At 52.2% G+C, this 18550-nt stretch overlaps 1 protein-coding gene across 1 annotated transcript; it reads right to left on the bottom strand.

The window, feature by feature from the left end:
- Positions 1–1170: 1170 nt before the first annotated feature.
- CLDN10 (claudin 10) lies at positions 1171–18129 on the bottom strand. The gene is made up of 5 exons (XM_075435427.1): positions 17876–18129; positions 11378–11539; positions 11132–11213; positions 2448–2555; positions 1171–1491 (listed from the first exon to the last, which is right to left on the bottom strand). Exons 1-5 carry the CDS (start codon positions 18093–18095, stop codon positions 1377–1379), a joined length of 687 nt encoding a protein of 228 aa, XP_075291542.1. The 5' UTR covers positions 18096–18129; the 3' UTR covers positions 1171–1376.
- Positions 18130–18550: the final 421 nt, after the last annotated feature.

Below are 18550 nucleotides of genomic sequence, written 5' to 3'. Positions count from 1 at the left end.
TTGTCCCAAAATAACCAATGTGTTGAAACTCCAAGGGTCCGTCAGTTCAGACCTCAGGACAGACCCGAGCGTGTGTCTGATTTTCAGGGCTCAGTGTCGAGTGTATTTTGTGGTTATCCATAATCTCTGATCTCATTTATTGGCTTGTTGTACAGATACTCCCTCAAAAGCTGTCACTGTTCTATGACAGGTGAAAATGAAAAAAAAGTACTGGCTGAATTTTTGAGAGTCGCCGTCCTGGAGGTGGCCAAAAAACGTGTGGATATGGCACTTCAGGACATGGTTTCACAGGCGTGGTGGTGTTGGGTTGGCGGTTGGACTTCATGATCTTAGAGGTCGTTTCCAACCTTGATGGTTCTGTGGTGAGCTGGGAAGTCCCACTGGGTGCTGCCGGCGGTTACTGGGGCAGCCCTCCGGCAGCGCCACTGGCAGCGCGGACCAGCTGGTACGGCCGGGGGGTTTCCGGAGTCATTCCGGACCCGAAGGTGTCCCAGCAGAGGGAACGGGACAAGCCCCTGGGGGTGACGGGCTGAGGCACAGAGCAGATGCGGGGTGTGGGAGCTGGCTCCCACCCGGGTCTGCCCAGCGCAGAGCTCCTGGCGGGCTGCACCCTCGGCCCCCGCTCTCCCTGCACACAGAAGCCCACCATCGTGCCTGCCTTCTTCTCGTACACGCCATCTTAGGCCACGCAACTTCTTCTTAGGCTGTGCAAGACCCTCTCCAGTGACTGCTTTTGTGACAGCTGGCCCCGATTATCTGTGCCTGCTCCCGCCTCCCCAGACCCCGAGTTTATTTTCACTCCACCCCGTCTCCTCCTCTCCTCACTCCTACACAGGGCACCCAGCTGACCAAGCCGCGTGTTCCTCCACCCCGGCAATGTGACGAGGAGGTGGGAGCCCGCCGATTCCCACTGACTGTCGTCAGCTGGCGCTGCAGTTACAGCGTGCTCTGCAACGCCAACGTCGCTGCTCCTCGGTGGTGGGGTATTTTACGCATCAACCCGCACAGAGCAGGGCTGGTCTGTCCGGCGCCGAACCCGTTTCGGAAACGGCCACGGTGACGCACTGCAGTCAGTCTGATGATGCGTGCGATGCCATTCCCATAAGCAACTGACATACTGCATTGGTAAATACATCATTTATTTTTTTTTTCAAGAAAGCAACATCAGCTCGTGATTTCCAGGTACAAACTTCACAATACCAACATCAATCTTAAAATATTATATAATAAAATTTACATCGATATGTAAAAAGCTGCAAGCTAATGTTTCAAAAAGTCATTGTCTGAGTGGTAAGTACATTGGGGTGGGGGGAAATCACTCTGAATGAAACGTACAAACTCATTTTTAAAACGCCCTGGATCTTCCAACGGTACAGTTAAACATAAGCGTTCTTGTCAAAGGGCTTTGGCGGGGTTTTGTCTGGGACGCTGTTGTGGACCTTTGCACGAGAAGACATCACAGATGCGGCTCCATTATATGCATACCCCCTCCTGAAAAGGAAAGAGAATCAACCATTTGCAGCTCGCCCCACAGACAGGTAACCTCTCTGTACCCACGCACGACAGCAATATAAAACTAGAAGAACTGCACAAGAACGTACCTATGAATTCCAGGGGAAGGGGCAGGGGGGGACCTTCCTTGCCTCTGTGGTCTCATTCCGGTTTGACACTTCCCCTCCTGCACCGCTCTTTGCAATTCACTTCTATATCACAGAATCATAGAACGCTTTGGCTTGGAAGGCACCTTTAGAGGTCATCTAGCCCAGCCGCCCTGCCATAAGCAGGGACATCTTCAACTAGACCAGCTTGCTCAGAGCCCCGTTCAACCTGGCCTTGAATGCTTCCAGGGATGGAGCATCCACAGCTTCTCTGGGCAACCTGTGCCAGAGTTTCACCACCCTTGTAAATTAGCTTCTAGGACGATCTGTTCCATGCAGAAACTCCTACACCTTGTTCACAGCCAAGTAAATTAGGGTCAAATCGTTAAATATTTAGGCTGTGGCAGATCCTAGGTGAACAGTTACTCCCTCCAGCTGTGCCTCTTCATCATCGCCCCTCTTCTGCTGGTGGAGGTCCCACTGCCGCCACCACTGTCTTTCACCTCTCTCACTTTTCATCTGATGATTTGTGATTAAATAAAATTGTCTATTCACATCTATAAGGTGACCTGATCAATTTTCCTACATCAGTGAATGCATTTTTTCCAGCCATAGTAGGTTTACCGAGTATATGGAACACAAGTATTAGTTCCGAGTCAACAACTTTTCTTAATTACATTATCGATGGATAGAGCATTATCCTTAAATCCCGCTATTCCCTTTCATCCACACAATCGTTTTCTGAACTTCACTACAAAGTGTTTTGGAAAAGCAGCCAAGCCACATACATCTAGCAGGTACAAATGCACTAGGACTGCGTTCTTTCAGCAAGTACAACTCGTGTTTTACCTTGGAGAATGACTGCTTTCAGCGATTGAGAAGCAGAATATAGTGCCACCAATTATGCAGAGGGACGCTCCAGCCCATCCAATGAACAAAGCTGCTCCTAATTCATACCTACAGGAAGTTAATAAATGGGTTTCACAAAAGAGAACATGGATTTAACAAGGGGTTTTTTTCCGCATAAAAGAACCACAATGTTTTTTTCCTGAATAACTTTCTGTTGACATGCAGGTTGTTCATCACAAAATCTCACCCACGTTCTTTTCATCATTTCCCCTTTCACTCGGGAAGCAAACTCTGTCCCCACAGTACTGCTGGGCAACGCTCATCCCCCCGCGCAGCCGGCCGGGGTGCCTGGCTCTCCCACATCTCCTCCTGGACTGCTCAGCTGCGGGGTTACAGGACCCTTCGGCCCGTTCACAGCGCGTGGCTCCTGTCCCCTTGGACCATTTCAGTTTCGTTCCCGGTGGCTCCCAAACTGGACCAGGGCTTTCTCTGAGCAGGCGACCAGAGCTGCTGTCTACAACCCTCCTCAACCCTCCCCTCTGGGTCTTGGGAGCTCTCCCCTTCCCCATCCCCACTCCGGTCTGCTTAAAACATCAAGTTTTTGTACATACCTATAACATGCATATACACACAGGGGGGCACAGAATCACAGAATGGTAGGGGTTGGAAGGGACCTCTGTGGGTCATCTAGTCCAACCCTCCTGCCGAAGCAGGGTCACCTACAGCAGGCTGCACAGGACCTTGTCCAGGCGGGTCTTGAACATCTCCAGAGAAGGAAGGAGACTCCACAACCTCCCTGGGCAGCCTGTTCCAGTGCTCCATCACCCTCAGAGAGAAGAAATTCTTCCTCATGTTCAGACGGAACTTCCTGTGCCTCAGTTTGTGCCCATTACCCCTTGTCCTGTCGCTGGGCACGACTGAAAAGAGTCTGGCCCCATCCTCCTGACACCCACCCATAAGATATTTGTAAGCATTTATTAGGTCCCCTCTCAGCCTTCCCTTCTTCAGGCTGAACACGTGCACATACAGCTGTGCACACACGCACGCACAAGCAGACAGACACGTGTGCACGCCTGTGCCAGCAACTTTCTGCTCCTCTGGTCCCTGGGGCCGGATTCAGGCTGGAAGGCGCCGCTTCCCTCCGAGCCCTCGGGCACGGCTCCAGGTCACTCGCTGCAGTCCCCTCTGCCACCCAGGCAGCCACCATTTGTTTGCAGCCAGCAACTGCTCAGTCCGGCTCCGAGAGGAGATGGTGCTGCTCTAGGAGGACTCTCACACGAGGGGAAGTCCCAGTTTCTAAAGCTACAGCAGTAAATGAAGGAAAAGAAGGGCATAGGGAAGAGATTCTTTTCCTCCTCCTGCTCGAGCTCAGTAGCCATAACCTGAGCTCTGGAGCTTCAAGATGAGTGGCAAGCCACGGGTGCCACTTATCTTCTCCCTTCTCCAGCTCTTTGCCTGAGGTGCCGCTCTTTAAAAACACTGTCAAGATGACCCGCATGAGACCGCAGGCCCGACAGTCTCCGGAGTCTCACATTCCTCACAGAATCATAGGATGGTAGGGGTTGGAAGGGATCTCTGTGGGTCATCTAGTCCAACCCCCCTGCCGAAGCACGGTCACCTACAGCAGGCTGCACAGGACCTTGTCCAGGTAGGTCTTGAATATCTCCAGAGAAGGAGACTCCCCAACCTCCCTGGGCAGCCTGTTCCAGTGCTCCGTCACCCTCAGAGTGAGGAAGTTCTTCCTCATGTTCAGACGGAACTTCCTAGGCTTCAGTTTAATCCTATGACTCAGTTCCTATGCTTCAGCTTTCAGTTCCTTCACTATCAGGACAGACCATGTGTCTCCTGCTCCTTCTTCCCAGCTTCAGTTCCTCCCTGAGGAAACCTTTATCTCCTCCTGACTCTGGGGATCCTACATTGAAGACGCAGGCCCCTGTCCCCCATCCAGCCGCAGCCATCAGTCAGGTGGCCGTGCTGCTCCAGCCTTTGCCAGTAAGTTTATTTACTGTAAGCTCTGGTGAGGCAGCCGAACAAAAGCCTCTGCTTGACAGCCTGCCCGTGCAACTGCAAGACTCTGCAACTGGTTCCACATGAACGGATCCTAATTTAACATTAGCTGAATTACATACCTGGAAACACCTCTCATCTGTTCCACCAAACTCGTCCTTACAAAGATGGCACTCAAAAATTGCCAGTGAGCCTGGGCACCCAGAAAATGATACAGCAACTTCTATAGGACACAAGGGTGCAAACACTGGCTGGAGAACAAAGAAAGACTCGCTTTTTCATGTTTTCTTGAGATTCCACCCAGAGGTAAAGCACAGATTTTAAAAAAAAAAAAAAAAAAAGAAAAAAAAGTCATACAGGGAGAAAAAGCCACACTTAGGATATCAGGGTTAGATGCTACAGATCATATAGTCCGTATAGGTCCATAGGTTCAGTCACTCCTGACTCGGGGACTTCTTGCCAAACAGAGATGGAGCCATTAGAGCTCAGAGGTAGGACATCGGTGAAGGCTTGCAGCTGACTTATAGCCCCACTAGTCCCCTAACTTCTAGGCTTCTCTTTCATTTTCCGTTCACATCCTAAGCAGAGCTCTTATTTATCATCCCTTGCTAAAAAAGGACCAGATCCCCCAAAATGTTCTCCATACCCGGTGCAGGACTCAGGCACCCAACCCCCAAATTAAACTGCTGGAAACCATAGCTCAGCCTCCTTTCACCCCAGAAAACTCTGCACCCAGTGCTGTTTGACTTCAAAATCTGCCAAACACGTAAAGCTTTAATTTTAACTCACATTTCCAACCACGCACTACCATTTTCACAGGACTCGAGCAGATTTCTGGCTGTTCAAGCACTGGGGGTTCTCTGATTAGAAGCAGATATCTACATCAGAGCTCACCGCCTAGGAGCCTGTTATAGCCAACGCGCAAGAAATACAAAGTGCACTTCTAAAACACCCTCGAGGCACCTCTTGTAACGCGCTGTGAAGGCAGATCAGAGTGACCAGCTCAGGCGTGAGGTGAGGCACAGCCTGGGGATGCCTCCATCCCCGTGGGTACTCCCAGGGCACACCAAAGGCACGGGGTTCGGGGTTAGGCTCCCCACAAAGGTCACAGAATCACAGAATCACAGAATAGTAGGGGTTGGAAGGGACCTCTGTGGGTCATCTAGTCCAACCCCCCTGCCGAAGCAGGGTCACCTACAGCAGGCTGCACAGGACCTTGTCCAGGCAGGTCTTGAATATCTCCAGATAGGGAGACTCCACAATCTCCCTGGGCAGCCTGTTCCAGTGCTCCGTCACCCTCAGAGGGAAGAAGTTCTTCCTCATGTTCAGACGGAACTTCCTGTGCCTCAGTTTGTGCCCATTGCCCCTTGTCCTGTCGCTGGGCACCACTGAAAAGAGCTTGGCCCCATCCTCCTGACACCCACCCTTCAGCACAGACCAACGCGGTGTGGGAGAATGCGGCTGGGCCAAGACCCAGGAACAACTCACTCGCCACGACCATTTGCCTAGAAAGCGGGAAACACAAGTTTGTTTCCACATTTTCCATCTGATGAGGTTAAATGGTTGGCCAGAGGCTAACGTGAGAGAGATACAGAGACCAGCTGCCGTCTCCCCTCCTGAAGCTCTTCAGTTGTACAGAAATCAAGATTACATTGGGTTTAATTGGATAGAAAAGGCTTACCTGACTGTTGCCTGATAATTGGGAAAGGAGATATGGGGTCCAGCCTTTGTTCTTGGGACTGGTTGTACTTTTTAAACAACATTTTTTTATAACATTTATGAACATATTGTAAGTATGGACCCTTTCTGGGTGACTGCCACACCACTAGGTGAATGAGTTGCAGTGCTGGCCTAATTAATCTTTCCTCCACATCCTTAAACAGATAAATCTTTCTGATTTACACTGATGTTTATGAGCCAAACTTCAAATTTTCCATTGCGTAACAACCTGCTATGGCTCCCTGCATTTTATCCAATCTCTTTTCAGCATCTAAGAGGCCAGCCTTAACCTCCCATCAAAATCTAGTGTGTAAAAAACCCTTAGCATATAAAAAAACCCTTACACACATTGGTACCTCCAGAAAAAGACAGAAAAAAAAGAGGAGATACGCTTTTTTAGAAGAAATTTCTGCACTTGCTGTTTTTTCCCTTCCCTCTTTCTCATTAAAATCGTTGCAGAGTGCAATCGAGCACTCTTCTGCTCTTACAATTCTCGGTTGCAAGACCCAAAGCAGCCGCTCTCCAGAGTCTGTGGCTGCATATCCACAGTCCCCAGTCGGTGAGAGATCGCTTGGAGATCGCTGGCAGCTCAGGGGGGAGCGGGGCACTGACGAAGAGGCGTAGAGGCGGTGACCGCTGAGGACGACGAGAACACAGCTGCCAAGAACTGAAAGCCACCTTCAACTGTGCTAACCAAGCAGGCTAAAAGCAGATTTTGTGCTGTAATCCAGGGGGGCAGAAATCAGTGAAAGAAAGCAAGCACAATATCAGTATAGCAGAAAAATATTCTAGTTGCTACATACATTAGGACCATGAAGTGAACTTCCAAGCAAACCAGCGGAAGCTTCACCAGGTGACTGGATGTCAGCATCATATGTAAAGGACACAGCTACGCACCTACCGAATCAGCGCAGCTACCCAAGGGAAATACACATTTTCAATGTCTAATTCTTACGATCCTTGGAAAATGAAAAATAGATTCAAACCTAAGAGCAGGACAGCGGAAAGAGGGCCTGTGTGAAGCATGCACAACCCATTCAGAAACAAGAAAGCTGAAGCGAAACAATTCTCTGTAAAAGAGAACGCGACGTCAGTCAGAGGATTTGGATAAACTAACCCCATTCATCAGTAAGAATGATCATGATTATGGAGTTCAAACTGTGGCAAGGGACAAAAAGGATAATGACTATGAGGGTTTTTTTCTAATCAAAAGTAGGAAAGTGACAAAACAGTTTCCTAAAAGAAGCTGTGGAAGCAACGTTAGCAAGACAGCAAAACAGAAGCACAGAGAACTGGCTGACGTAGTTGCCAAGCCACTCTCCATGATATTTGAAAAGTCATGGCAGTTAGGGGAAGTCCCCGGTGACTGGAAGAAGGGAAATATTGTGCCTCTTCTCAAAAAGGGTAGGAAGGAGGACCCTGGGAACTACCGACCTGTCAGCCTCACCTCTGTGCCTGGGAAGATCATGGAACAGATCCTCCTAGAAGATATGCTAAGGCACATGGAGGCCAGGGAGGTGATTCGAGACAACCAGCATGGCTTCACCAAGGGCAAGTCCTGCCTCACCAACCTAGTGGCTTTCTATGATGGTGTAACAACAAGAGTGGACAAGGGAAAACCAATGGACATCATCTATCTGGATTTTTGTAAAGCCTTTGACACGGTCCCCCACAACATCCTGCTCTCTAAACTGGAGAGCCATGGATTTGATGGGTGGACTGTTTGGTAGATAAGGAATTGGTTGGATGGTCGCAGCCAAAGGGTAGTGGTCAATGGCTCGATGTCCGCATGGAGACCAGTAACGAGTGGAGTCCCTCAGGGGTCCGTACTGGGACCGGTGCTGTTCAATATATTTATCAATGACATGGACAGCGACATCGAGTGTACCCTCAGCAAGTTTGCAGATGACACCAAGCTGAGTGGTACGGTCGAGACACCAGAAGGACGGGATGCCATCCAGAGGGATCTGGACAAGCTGGAGAGGTGGGCCTGTGTGAACCTCATGAGGTTCAACAAGGCCAAGTGCAAGGTCCTACACCTGGGTCAGGGTAATCCCCTGTATCAATACAGGCTGGGGGATGAAAGGATCGAGAGCAGCTCTGCTGAGAGGGACTTGGGGGTACTGACAGACGAAAGGCTGGACATGAGCCGGCAATGTGCGCTGGCAGCCCAGAGGGCCAACCGCATCCTGGGCTGCATCAAGAGAAGTGTGGCCAGCAGGTCGAGAGAGGTGATTCTGCCCCTTCTACTCTGCTCTGGTGAGACCTCACCTGGAGTCCTGCGTTCAGCTCTGGAGCCCTCAGCACAAGAAGGACATGGAACTGTTGGAGCGGGTCCAAAGGAGGGCTACAAAAATGATCCGAGGGCTGGAGCACCTCTCCTGTGAGGACAGGCTGAGAGAGTTGGGCTTGTTCAGCCTGGAGAAGAGAAGGCTGCAGGGAGACCTGATTGCAGCCTTTCAGTACTTAAAGGGAGCCTATAGCAAAGATGGGGACAATCTTTTTAGTAGAGACAGCAGTGACAGGATGAGGGGTAATGGTTTTAAACTAAAACAGGGTAGGTTTAGGCTGGATATAAGGAAGAAATTCTTTACAATGAGGGTGGTGAAACACTGGAACGGGTTGCCCAGAGAGGTAGTGGAGGCTCCATCCCTGGAAACATTCAAGACCAGGTTGGACAGGGCTCTGAGCAACCTGGTCTAGTTAGCGGTGTCCCTGCTCGCTGCGGGGGGGTTGGACTAGATGACCCCCTTCCAACCCAAAACTTTCTATGATTCTATGATTTTCCCCTGTTCCAGGTGTCTGAAGACAAAACAAATCCATCTGGGCTGTAATCACCACGGCGCCCTGTACTGTCCCCAAGACTCCGCGCGTTACGACGTAGGGTCAAGCAGTTCCTCTGGAGCTGTTTCAAACTGGCAATGCAAACTATCGCGTCAGGACATAAAGTCCAGCCTAAGATTTCTTTCCAAGCAAGGCAGGTTTTAGGGTGTCCCCGTGGTGCCTGTCGTTCCTCAGTTAGCTACGTAATTCAAACCCAAGAGTCTTGTGGGCAACAGCCTGAGGCAGGTCCCCGATTCCTCCTGCACCCACACAGAGTCAGGGTGCCTCTCTCAAATGCAGACGGCTGGAGGGCAATTCTGATGGCTGAGATGATGCTCACCATCTCGTGTTGTCTCTTTTCCACTAACAGTATCCCAGGCCTGTCTCTGACACCACCGGAATAACTTCGGGAGAGAAATGTGCCGTAAAAGGCGCAAGGCTGAAACCCAGAGCAGCACCCTCTCTCAGGGCAGAGCCGATGCCAGATCTCCACAGCACACCAGCAACACCTCTGCCATGCACACCAAAGCAAGAGTTCACAGACGGCAACGACATGCATTCCTCCGACGTATTTTACATTGCTTGAAAGAGAAAGGGGTCGAATGCCGCCATGAGCTTAGTCTGGCGCAAGGTCGTTGCATAAGCTACACACACCGTGCGCAACTCAGATTGCAATTTCTGGTTTTCCTCTCTGCCTTTATCTTCGCAGTCGTGATTACGTGTGCCCACAGCTCAGCTATGCTGGTTGTTCAGGAAAAATGTAATTTCTGCAGAGGATGTTTCGCTACCTTTATTTTCGTATTCAAACTGGATTGCTCATTCCCTCACAGCAAAACCCCGCTGTGACGCCTGCTTGCTCTTTTGCAGCAGAAAAGCGTAGGAATACAGCGTAGGAAAGGGACTTCTGGCAACAACCATGGTATTTTTCACTAGGAACAGTAAGCCTGATGAATAATTAACTTCTGGCTATACAGCCAGGCTCCATTTTCTTCACAGCACCTCACATCTTTGTTTCTCTCGGAGGCCTTTTGATCCTGTCCTCACCATATCAAACCACCAGAAACTATATCAGAATTATGGAGGAAACTAATATGAACTTATTTTCAAGTCAGGAGAAGCAGTGCCAGTCCTACCGCAAACGTGGATCCAGTTAGTGTTATTTATTCAGACTATTTTGTTTCTATCAAGGAGAAGCGGAAAGCCTCAGGGTTCCTTACCGAGCTCTTATTGTGTCTCAGGGAAATGGATACCCAATGCTTGACATATCCTGGAATCTCCACCAAGAAAACTTTGAAATCCTTGTCTTTCAAGACAACTTTACATTATGTTAAGAAGCCAAAACAGGGAAGTCTACGATGCTATAACCAACAGCTAACATTTTCAGACTTGGCAGTTCAGACGCAAATCCAAAAGCTGAGCACTGGTTCGTGAATTGCCGCCTTTGCAGGTCCTGAGAACTTGCACAGCTTTAAAGGGAGTCTTCAGGGATGCTCGTTATTTCTGGTACGGATCCTGCGATTCTATAAACGCTCCCTTAAATCTGATTACAAGTATACCCAAAGCAGTTACGTTAGGGCGTATAAGATTGCGGGTTACGATAAGGTTTATGATCCAAATTTCAGTCATCTGGATTTGAAAACCTGTCACCAAAAAGTCCACAGAGCCTGCAGAAACCCCTCTTGAAGATGGGTCAAGACTGCATGGCGCTCGACACCCTTATGGAAACCACCTTCTGTCAAAAGCTGAAGGAAATCACGTTCTTCCTTTCCTACCGAGCGCTGCTGTGCCCAGTGAGCGCCTCGGTCTTGCGCAATCCTTCAGCTGCACCTCCGACACACACGCCAGCTTCGCTCCTGCTCAACCCCATCTGCTCTGCGGCAAGCGGGGCAGAACCCGGCGATAAGCCCCGGGCACAAAGATGACAGGGCACTCGCTGTATGGGGAGGCATTCCTTCATTAAATTACAGCGCACGGCGACTCCAGCTGGAAAATACGATCAAATAAAACTGCAGCCCACTCTCCTCCTCTTCCCAAGAGGAGAAGCGCCTGCTCTCTGTCTAAACGCGTTCTGGCGCACAGTATGAAACTTAAGGCGTACTTCTTTGAAAGATGTAGGTGTATAGGAAAGTACTTACTTTTGTGCAACATAAGAAGGATCAAAGAACTCAGACGTAATCCTGTTTGCATACAGGGAACAACTAGTCATAGAGCACAACCCTGAAAAGCATAAGACAAACCATTCAGTGGAGCCAGCAGAAGAGCTTTGGGCCTGACCCTGCAGCCACTGCAGTCACGGAGAACTGGGCGCGGATCTCTGCGGGAAAAAAGCAGCCCTGGTATGACTTCAAACACCCAGACTTAGAGAAATAAGGCATATTTACCAGAAAGTATGAAAATCAGTCCAGCTAAACAAGCAATTTTTGCTTTAGCCTGATCGGAGCCTCCGATTTTCGTACACTTCATCCCAACCAGTCCAAAAATGGCCCCGAAGAAGCCCAGGCAGACGGCGGAGATCATCAGTCCTCTGCAGGCCTGGAGGTAACCTGCGGTGAGAAAGAGTAAAGGCCAATGTGAGAACTGGGACCACAGCGCGTTTCACCGTAGCTCCCCTCCCTCTGCGCAGCGTTAGGCGTTCGCTACCGTGGCTGGAGTGATGTCACCTTATCGTCGGTCGCATATCGTCCCGGCTGATGTACACCCTTCGCAGGGCACCATCACCTGGGCTTCGCTCGTAAGAAGCACACTCTGGCACTCAGGGCGGCGAAAAACAATCCCGTGCGATCTTATACAGCTGAATAACCGTCACAAGATGTTCTTCTTCCCAACCCACTGTTACATCTCATTTAAACTGAAAATGTACTTCCGCTGTTAGGGCATTCGTTCTTTTCGCTTTGATCTCTGGTGGGTGGAAACACTGAGAGCTAAACCACATTTTCATTGCCTGTTATACCAAATTTTACTTAGTAACAAATAAACAAACGAAAAAACCCCAACCCTGCATGAAAGTCTTTAATATGTAGAAAATTAATATATTAAAACGGGAACTAGAGGACATCTAACGAAAACAGAAGGCAGCAGACTCAAAAGCGCGCTCCTTGATATAACGAAGTTGTGGAACTCCTTCCCTCAGGATGAGTGGATGCTAAAGGTTTACAGGGATCCAAAAGGAGATGGGATACGTTCATTAAAGAGCAATCTGTGTCCGGCTGGCAGGTCCTTCAGCTGCAGATGGCTACCACTGATGCTTGGCCGCCTTCTGTTCTCCTTCAGTGCCACCCGCCTTGGCTGCTTCTGGAGGCACACCAGCTCCAGCACGACCGCTCTGCGTTTGAACAATGCTTTAAAAAACCCACAGTGACTCACAGCTTTGTGCCACAAGCAGCACACAAGAAGCGATTCGCAGCACGTGACGCCCCGGTTCATCAGCCCCACTGAACCGCGGGGCTGCGCCGCACGTCTGCGGACGCAACCTGCTGCCGTTCATCTGCATCTCTTGTCATGCACACAGACCTCTCTCCCTCGCAGCGTGCTTCTGTCGCCCACCCGCCAAAGAAACGCAACAGTCACGGAAACAAGTGTAACTGTCACACGACTCGTGTGCTGGAAGGTGAGAGAGAGTCCTTTGTGCCCGCTGAAGTGGCTGTCGTTGTAATTAGGTGTGTTGAGCCTGAACGGTACGGTAGACTCCTGCGGTGGGAGGATGAGCCGCCCTCTGGAGAAACCTCCTTTTCTCCAGTCATGACAAACGAAGTGGAGACCCTCAGGAAACTCACAGGGAACAGCTCGACTGCAGTTCCCCAAAATCACGCGAGATGCCCACCTTTCCCATCCAGTCAGGCAGGGTAAAACATCCTCAACAGTGACACAAAACCTTACTCCCAACAGGTTCAGTCCAAACTCGGGTGACAGGCACACCTCTGCTTTTGAGTCAGATCCTCTGCTCTTACTCCTTTATCTTCGCTCGGGCAAAGCCCAAGGGATGTCAGCAGGAAAAGGGCTTCAAGAAGAGTTCAAAAGGTGCTTCCTCGTTTACAGAGGGCAAGACTGAAGAAAGCAGTCTTGCTTTGTTGATTTTTGCTGCAGGCGTGGAAAAGTTGACTTCTACTACTTTCGGTGGCGTGTGACGTATTTCTGGTAGCACGCAGGTAAAGTGGGAGATGAAGACCGGCAAGGCAGCTATTATTTTTGACAGGTCCAATTTATTGACACTGTTAGCAGCTAATTGACACATTAAAGTGCTGAACCATGAACATATTTACCCAGAGGTCCTCTAAACCTTTATTTATGTCTGAACCTCCTAGGAGAAACAGTAAATATTCACCCCAACCAAAATAACCAGCATATGCCAGGAACCACACGGCTGAAATTCAGCTGTTCCTGAAGGTCAATACACAGTTTTAGAATAGGCAGAGGGTAGGGAGACAGCAAGAAATAATTAACTCACTCACCCAGAAATCATTTTCAATTATAAACAGCATGAGCTGGAAGACTGCTCAGTTCTGCTGAATGAATAACCTTCCTCACTAAATATTACACCGAATTGGGCAGGCTGGCCACAGCGGGGCTTGTTTCAGTTTGCCACAGCAACCATCCAACTGGCACACATTTTTGAAACAAAATACATGAAAAAAAATCGACAATCTACGCCAGCAGCGTAGAAGAGCAGAAGACTCTTAGTCCCACTAGGCTGACTGGAGCATTAGGTAGTGTGAAAGGGTGAAATCGACCTCTTCACCAAATCCAGCCTCCTATTGCTTGGACCCTACGTTAAAAACCATGTGTAGCATTTGGCTGTAAGAGTAATCAAACTTCTTCTTTGCTTCCTAGAAAGCAAGGACATTACATTGCTTACCAAGGCTTATGATGCAGAGAAGCGTAAGGGGGAGCTGCCTATTTGCTCACACTCCTCCACTCCAGACCTAAGGCGGTTCCCTTCCCAAACACTTCTTGTCCGTATTTGCACCAGCTCCTGGGGGAAGCTTGCCATGCACACGCTGACCACCCAAACGAAGCTCCCGAGCACCAATGTTTTAAGCAGACAAGCAGACAAACACGCATTACTCACAAAGTCATGTTCAGCAGCATTCCAAGAGAAACCTATTTCAAGGTGCTTTTTTTTTTTTTAAACAAATGTGTTTTGTCTTGCATGCAAATTAACCTTGTTGGATCTTCATCTTTCTCCCCTCACTGCTCTCATGCTTGCCTCTCATGCTCACAAAGAGTTGGGAGGAATTCACCTATTCATATCAAACGAAACGCAGAAAAGAAATTGATGCAAAGTTCCGGGGACCGTCACCTTTCACAGTAAATGCCTCTGGTGGCATCTTGCAGTCCGCATCATGTGAAGTGTAAGAGGCTGCCTTACAGAAACAGCACAGATTCCTTCTAAAAGCACACACCCATTGCTTTCGTATGTTTTTTCTAAGCTCTAATACCCTCTTTTAGCTCCTAAGTAAGTTTTTGTGCAGCTCTGTTCTTGCAAAAGGTCATCAGATCCACCGCTGGAAACCCGGGAACTGATACGTCTTCTTCTGGGGAGGTGGTTTCACCGCTAAGTTTCCACCTACGACCAGCAGCGCACAAAAGTAAACCCAGAGTGACTGCAAGCCCTGGCGACAGCAAGGGCAGCTCTGCTCGCACACAGAACGTGAGGCTGAGCCCTTGACGAGGGCTGGCCTGGCTGATTTCTTGTACGGGAATGCAGAAAGGTGGAAGGGCATCGCATGCAACTGTCTCTGGTGGCTGCTCGCGTGGAGAGAGGGCCCGGAAGCCATCAGGGCTGCCCCACTGCCGTGCCACCCCACGGCAATCCGGGGGGCACGCTCTGAGCCCACTCCGTGACGCAAACCGAAACAAGGGGAAGGGGGGACAAGCTCTGGATACCTCCTGACCCAAACTACGACACTGCTTCTGAAGAAGGAAGGACTTCTCCTGCGCTCCACAGGAGTGCCCCACCAACCAGCACGGTGATGCCCCCATTTCTTACTCGCTCCTTTTGCCTCTGATCCTCTGGTGGACCTGAGCGGTTGCTCCGGACAAGTAAGTCTGGCAAAACTCAAGGGGTTTCTGATTTGAGAAAACCCCCATTTCCGTAGCAGAGGAACTGCTCTGCGAGGCAAATCCTCTCTGGCTCTGTGAGAAAGGAGTGGAGCGGAGCCACCCCTCAAACAAAACCAGTCCTAGTGATTTCCCAGTCCTGCCCCACCGTTTTGAGGAGAGCAACACGTCAGCCCTACAGACAGTATCTCGACAGGGTTCCTGTGCCTGCTCACACGCAGCTCAGGGAGACCGCGACGCCAGATCTGCCTGCTCTTGTGCCTTGCAAGTTCCCCGGCTGCGGACGGAGCGAGGCAGTGCCCACGCTCCCAGTCCCAGGGAACGGGATCCAGCTTGGCCACACCAGTCTGTGCAAAGGGGAAGGGAGAGGCGACCGGAGGGCCGAGGCAGACTCGGTTTCATGCTGACACGCAAACTCTTCCACGCTACGCCTGACGCACGGCACCCTCGAAGCGCGCTCCCGCACCAGGGAAGGGTTAAGGGGGAAAGGGGTCGTGCCCACCCACTGCCAGGAGGCAACGGGTCCCCAGCGGAGCCCGTCAGCATGAGGAGGGGGGTCTGGGCTAGGCTAGCTACCGAAAGCCCCTCTGACAGCAGCGGCAGCTGCCCCTCCGCCCCGTCTCAGCTTGCCCGGCCACTGCTGCAGGGTGACGTTACTCTGCCTGCAGCCTGCCTTCCATCCACGCTGTGCCTGGGTGCCAGGATCCGGCCTCGCAGCATCCGGAGGTGTCACTGAGCAGCACTGCAGGCGAGCTTCCCTCCACTGCTGGCAAGCTGTCTGGCCAGGACGACAGAATCACAGAATCACAGAATGGTAGGGGTTGGAAGGGACCTCTGTGGGTCATCTAGTCCAACCCCCCTGCCGAAGCAGGGTCACCTACAGCAGGCTGCACAGGACCTTGTCCAGGCGGGTCTTGAATATCTCCAGAGAAGGAGACTCCACAGCCTCCCTGGGCAGCCTGTTCCAGTGCTCCATCACCCTCAGAGGGAAGAAGTTCTTCCTCATGTTCAGACGGAACTTCCTGTGCTTCAGTTTGTACCCATTGCCCCTTGTCCTGTCGCTGGGCACCACTGAGAAGAGTCTGGCCCCATCCTCATCCTGGATGGGACAGGGCCCTTCCAGGCGTGAGCTTTGGAGTCACTTCTGTCCAAACCGAGTGGGTGCAGCAGGCGCCGCGGAAGCTCGTTCCCTGGGCAAGTGGATCGTGCTGCCCAGCGCACAAGGTTTCCCAGACCTGCGTTGGGAGGAAAGGGGTCCAGGACTTCGCTGCCGTCCTTCTTTTTGGAATCTTGAACATTCCCAATTCTGCACACTTCAGTAACTTCATTTTTCTTACTCTTGAAAACAGATTAACCCAGAACCAAAAGAACAGCTGAACAATAGATTCAGTGGATCCGAAAGGTTACGCGCCGGTGATCACTCCGTGCCCGCCTGCACACAGACCACAGCTCCCAGCCCAAGCCTGGAAACCACATTCTTGGCTGCTGCACTTGGCCATAGCGTGACTGACACCAGCGGAGGCCAGCCAGCTCTCCCACGCCTTCGGAGGAATCGCCAAACCCCTCGGCCACCGTGGGGCTGGGTCAGAAGAAGGCCTGGGGAACGGTACTTCTCCACCCGAGGGAAGCGTCCTGCGACAACGATGCTCAAGGGCTGCCTGTGCTGCCTTTTTCTTATCACGACCTCTTCCAGCCCTTTGTACCTATTGGTGGTGGGTTAAAGGCTTTCTGATGTCGGTATTAATCGGCCCCACGACAATATTAATCCCTGTTATCATATTAGTCTCTGTTAGTGATTTGATTAAAAGGCTTTCTTCCCCTTTTAAACGAACCTCTTGCACCAAAACCCGCTCTGAGACTCCCGTGCAAAGGGAGCGTCTGGCCCGACCACGGACAGGAGACCTGATTTTTTGGAAGCATCGAAGTCACCGGAACGTTGTACAGTTTATTTGTTAACGGCCACAAAACCTTGGAACAGGTGCCATCATTTTAAAAGCCTTTCCCCTCTTTCTCTGCAGCCCGTCCCGAGGCTGTCAACCCATGCCACCTGCGCCTTCCCTGCTCCCACCAGCCACCATCAGCCTGGGTTGATCAACGACAAGTTCAGACGCGAAGGCGTCCCGCGGCGACCCCGTTTCCCAGCGGGGCTTCCCAAAAGGGAAAAAACCTTTCCCCTCAAGCAGGGAAGCAAGGCGGCACCCGGGCAGGCTCCAGCGCCAGGCGACACGGCGAGACCCTCCGCTCCGCTCCGCGTCAGGGCGACCCTGCCCGCAAACGCCGCCGAGCCCCGCGCCGCTGCTGCCCGCCTCCGCGCCCCTCGCCGCCCCCAGCTCTCACGCTGCCATTGATCAACCAGGCAATTACAGCCGAGTTAATTACCGCCGAGCAACATAAAGAAAAAATGAAGCAAAGGAACGTGAATTAAAAGAAAACGACGCGGAGGCTCGTCCTTCCCCACCGACCAACCGGTGGCAAAACCATAAAGAAGAGGAATGTGACCACGGGCGGGAAAGAAACCGGCGAGAAAAATTCTCCCGCATTCCTCTTGTGTCAAACCCACACGCACCGGGGGGGGGGGGGGGGGGGGCAAAAAGGCAGAGACAGCGAGAAGCCCCCACGCACCAAAGACCACCTCGACGGGTGGGTTTTTTGGGGGAGGAACCCCACTCCCACGGGTGAGCCCATACGTCGCGGTGGTCCCCGCTCACCGCCGGCGGCCGGACCCTCTCCCCAGCCCTGGGGAGCCCCGCAGACCGGCGCGGGGAGGTGGGACGGGGGTCGTCGGGGGGGGGGGGGGGGGGAAGGGGAGGGGGGGGCCTGACCGTCCAGCGCCAGCATGGATGGGAAGTCCTTGCAGTTGGAGACGCCGGTGGAGTCGGTCACGCAGGTCTTCCAGAGGTTGGCCCAGAAGGTGGCGGTGGTGATGACCGTGCCGTCGATGGTGGACACCTTCCAGTAGTCGGTGGGCAGCGTGGAGGAGACGAGCACCCAGCCCGAGATGGTCAGCAGGAAGGCGATGATCTCGGCCGACGTGCTCGCCATGGGCCCGGCGGCGAGGCAAGCGGCCCGGGCGCGGCGGAGCCCCGAAGGCGGCGGCGGCGGCGGCGGCGGCGGGCGGGGCGGTGGCGGCGGCGGAGGCAGCGGCGGCCGCCCCGGGCCGCGCAGCCCAACCAGCAGCGGCAGCTCCCGGCCCCCCCGGGCCGCCCCCGCCCCCGGCGCCTCCCCGGGCTCCCGTCCCGGGGCGGGGGGGAGCGCGGCCCCCGGTGCAAAACAGACCCGAAACCAAACAAATAAACAGAGAAACCGCCAGGCGCCCCGCGATTGAGCTTTAGTTTCTCCTCCCCCGCCGGTGAGCGCTGCCGGGCGGGCGGGGGGGCAGCAAGCGGGCAGGCGCTTCCCGAGCGCTGCCTCGGCGGCTGCGGGTTCGCATCCCTCCCTGCGCGGAGACACCCCACCCCAAACCAGCCCTGCCGGGGGGGCAGCTCTGAGCGGTGCTT

The sequence above is a fragment of the Opisthocomus hoazin genome, chromosome 1 (assembly GCF_030867145.1).
Source record: "Opisthocomus hoazin isolate bOpiHoa1 chromosome 1, bOpiHoa1.hap1, whole genome shotgun sequence".
NCBI classification, from domain to species: domain Eukaryota; kingdom Metazoa; phylum Chordata; class Aves; order Opisthocomiformes; family Opisthocomidae; genus Opisthocomus; species Opisthocomus hoazin.
The sequence above is the reverse complement of the archived record's forward strand: the minus strand, read 5'-3'. Positions and strand labels throughout refer to the sequence as shown.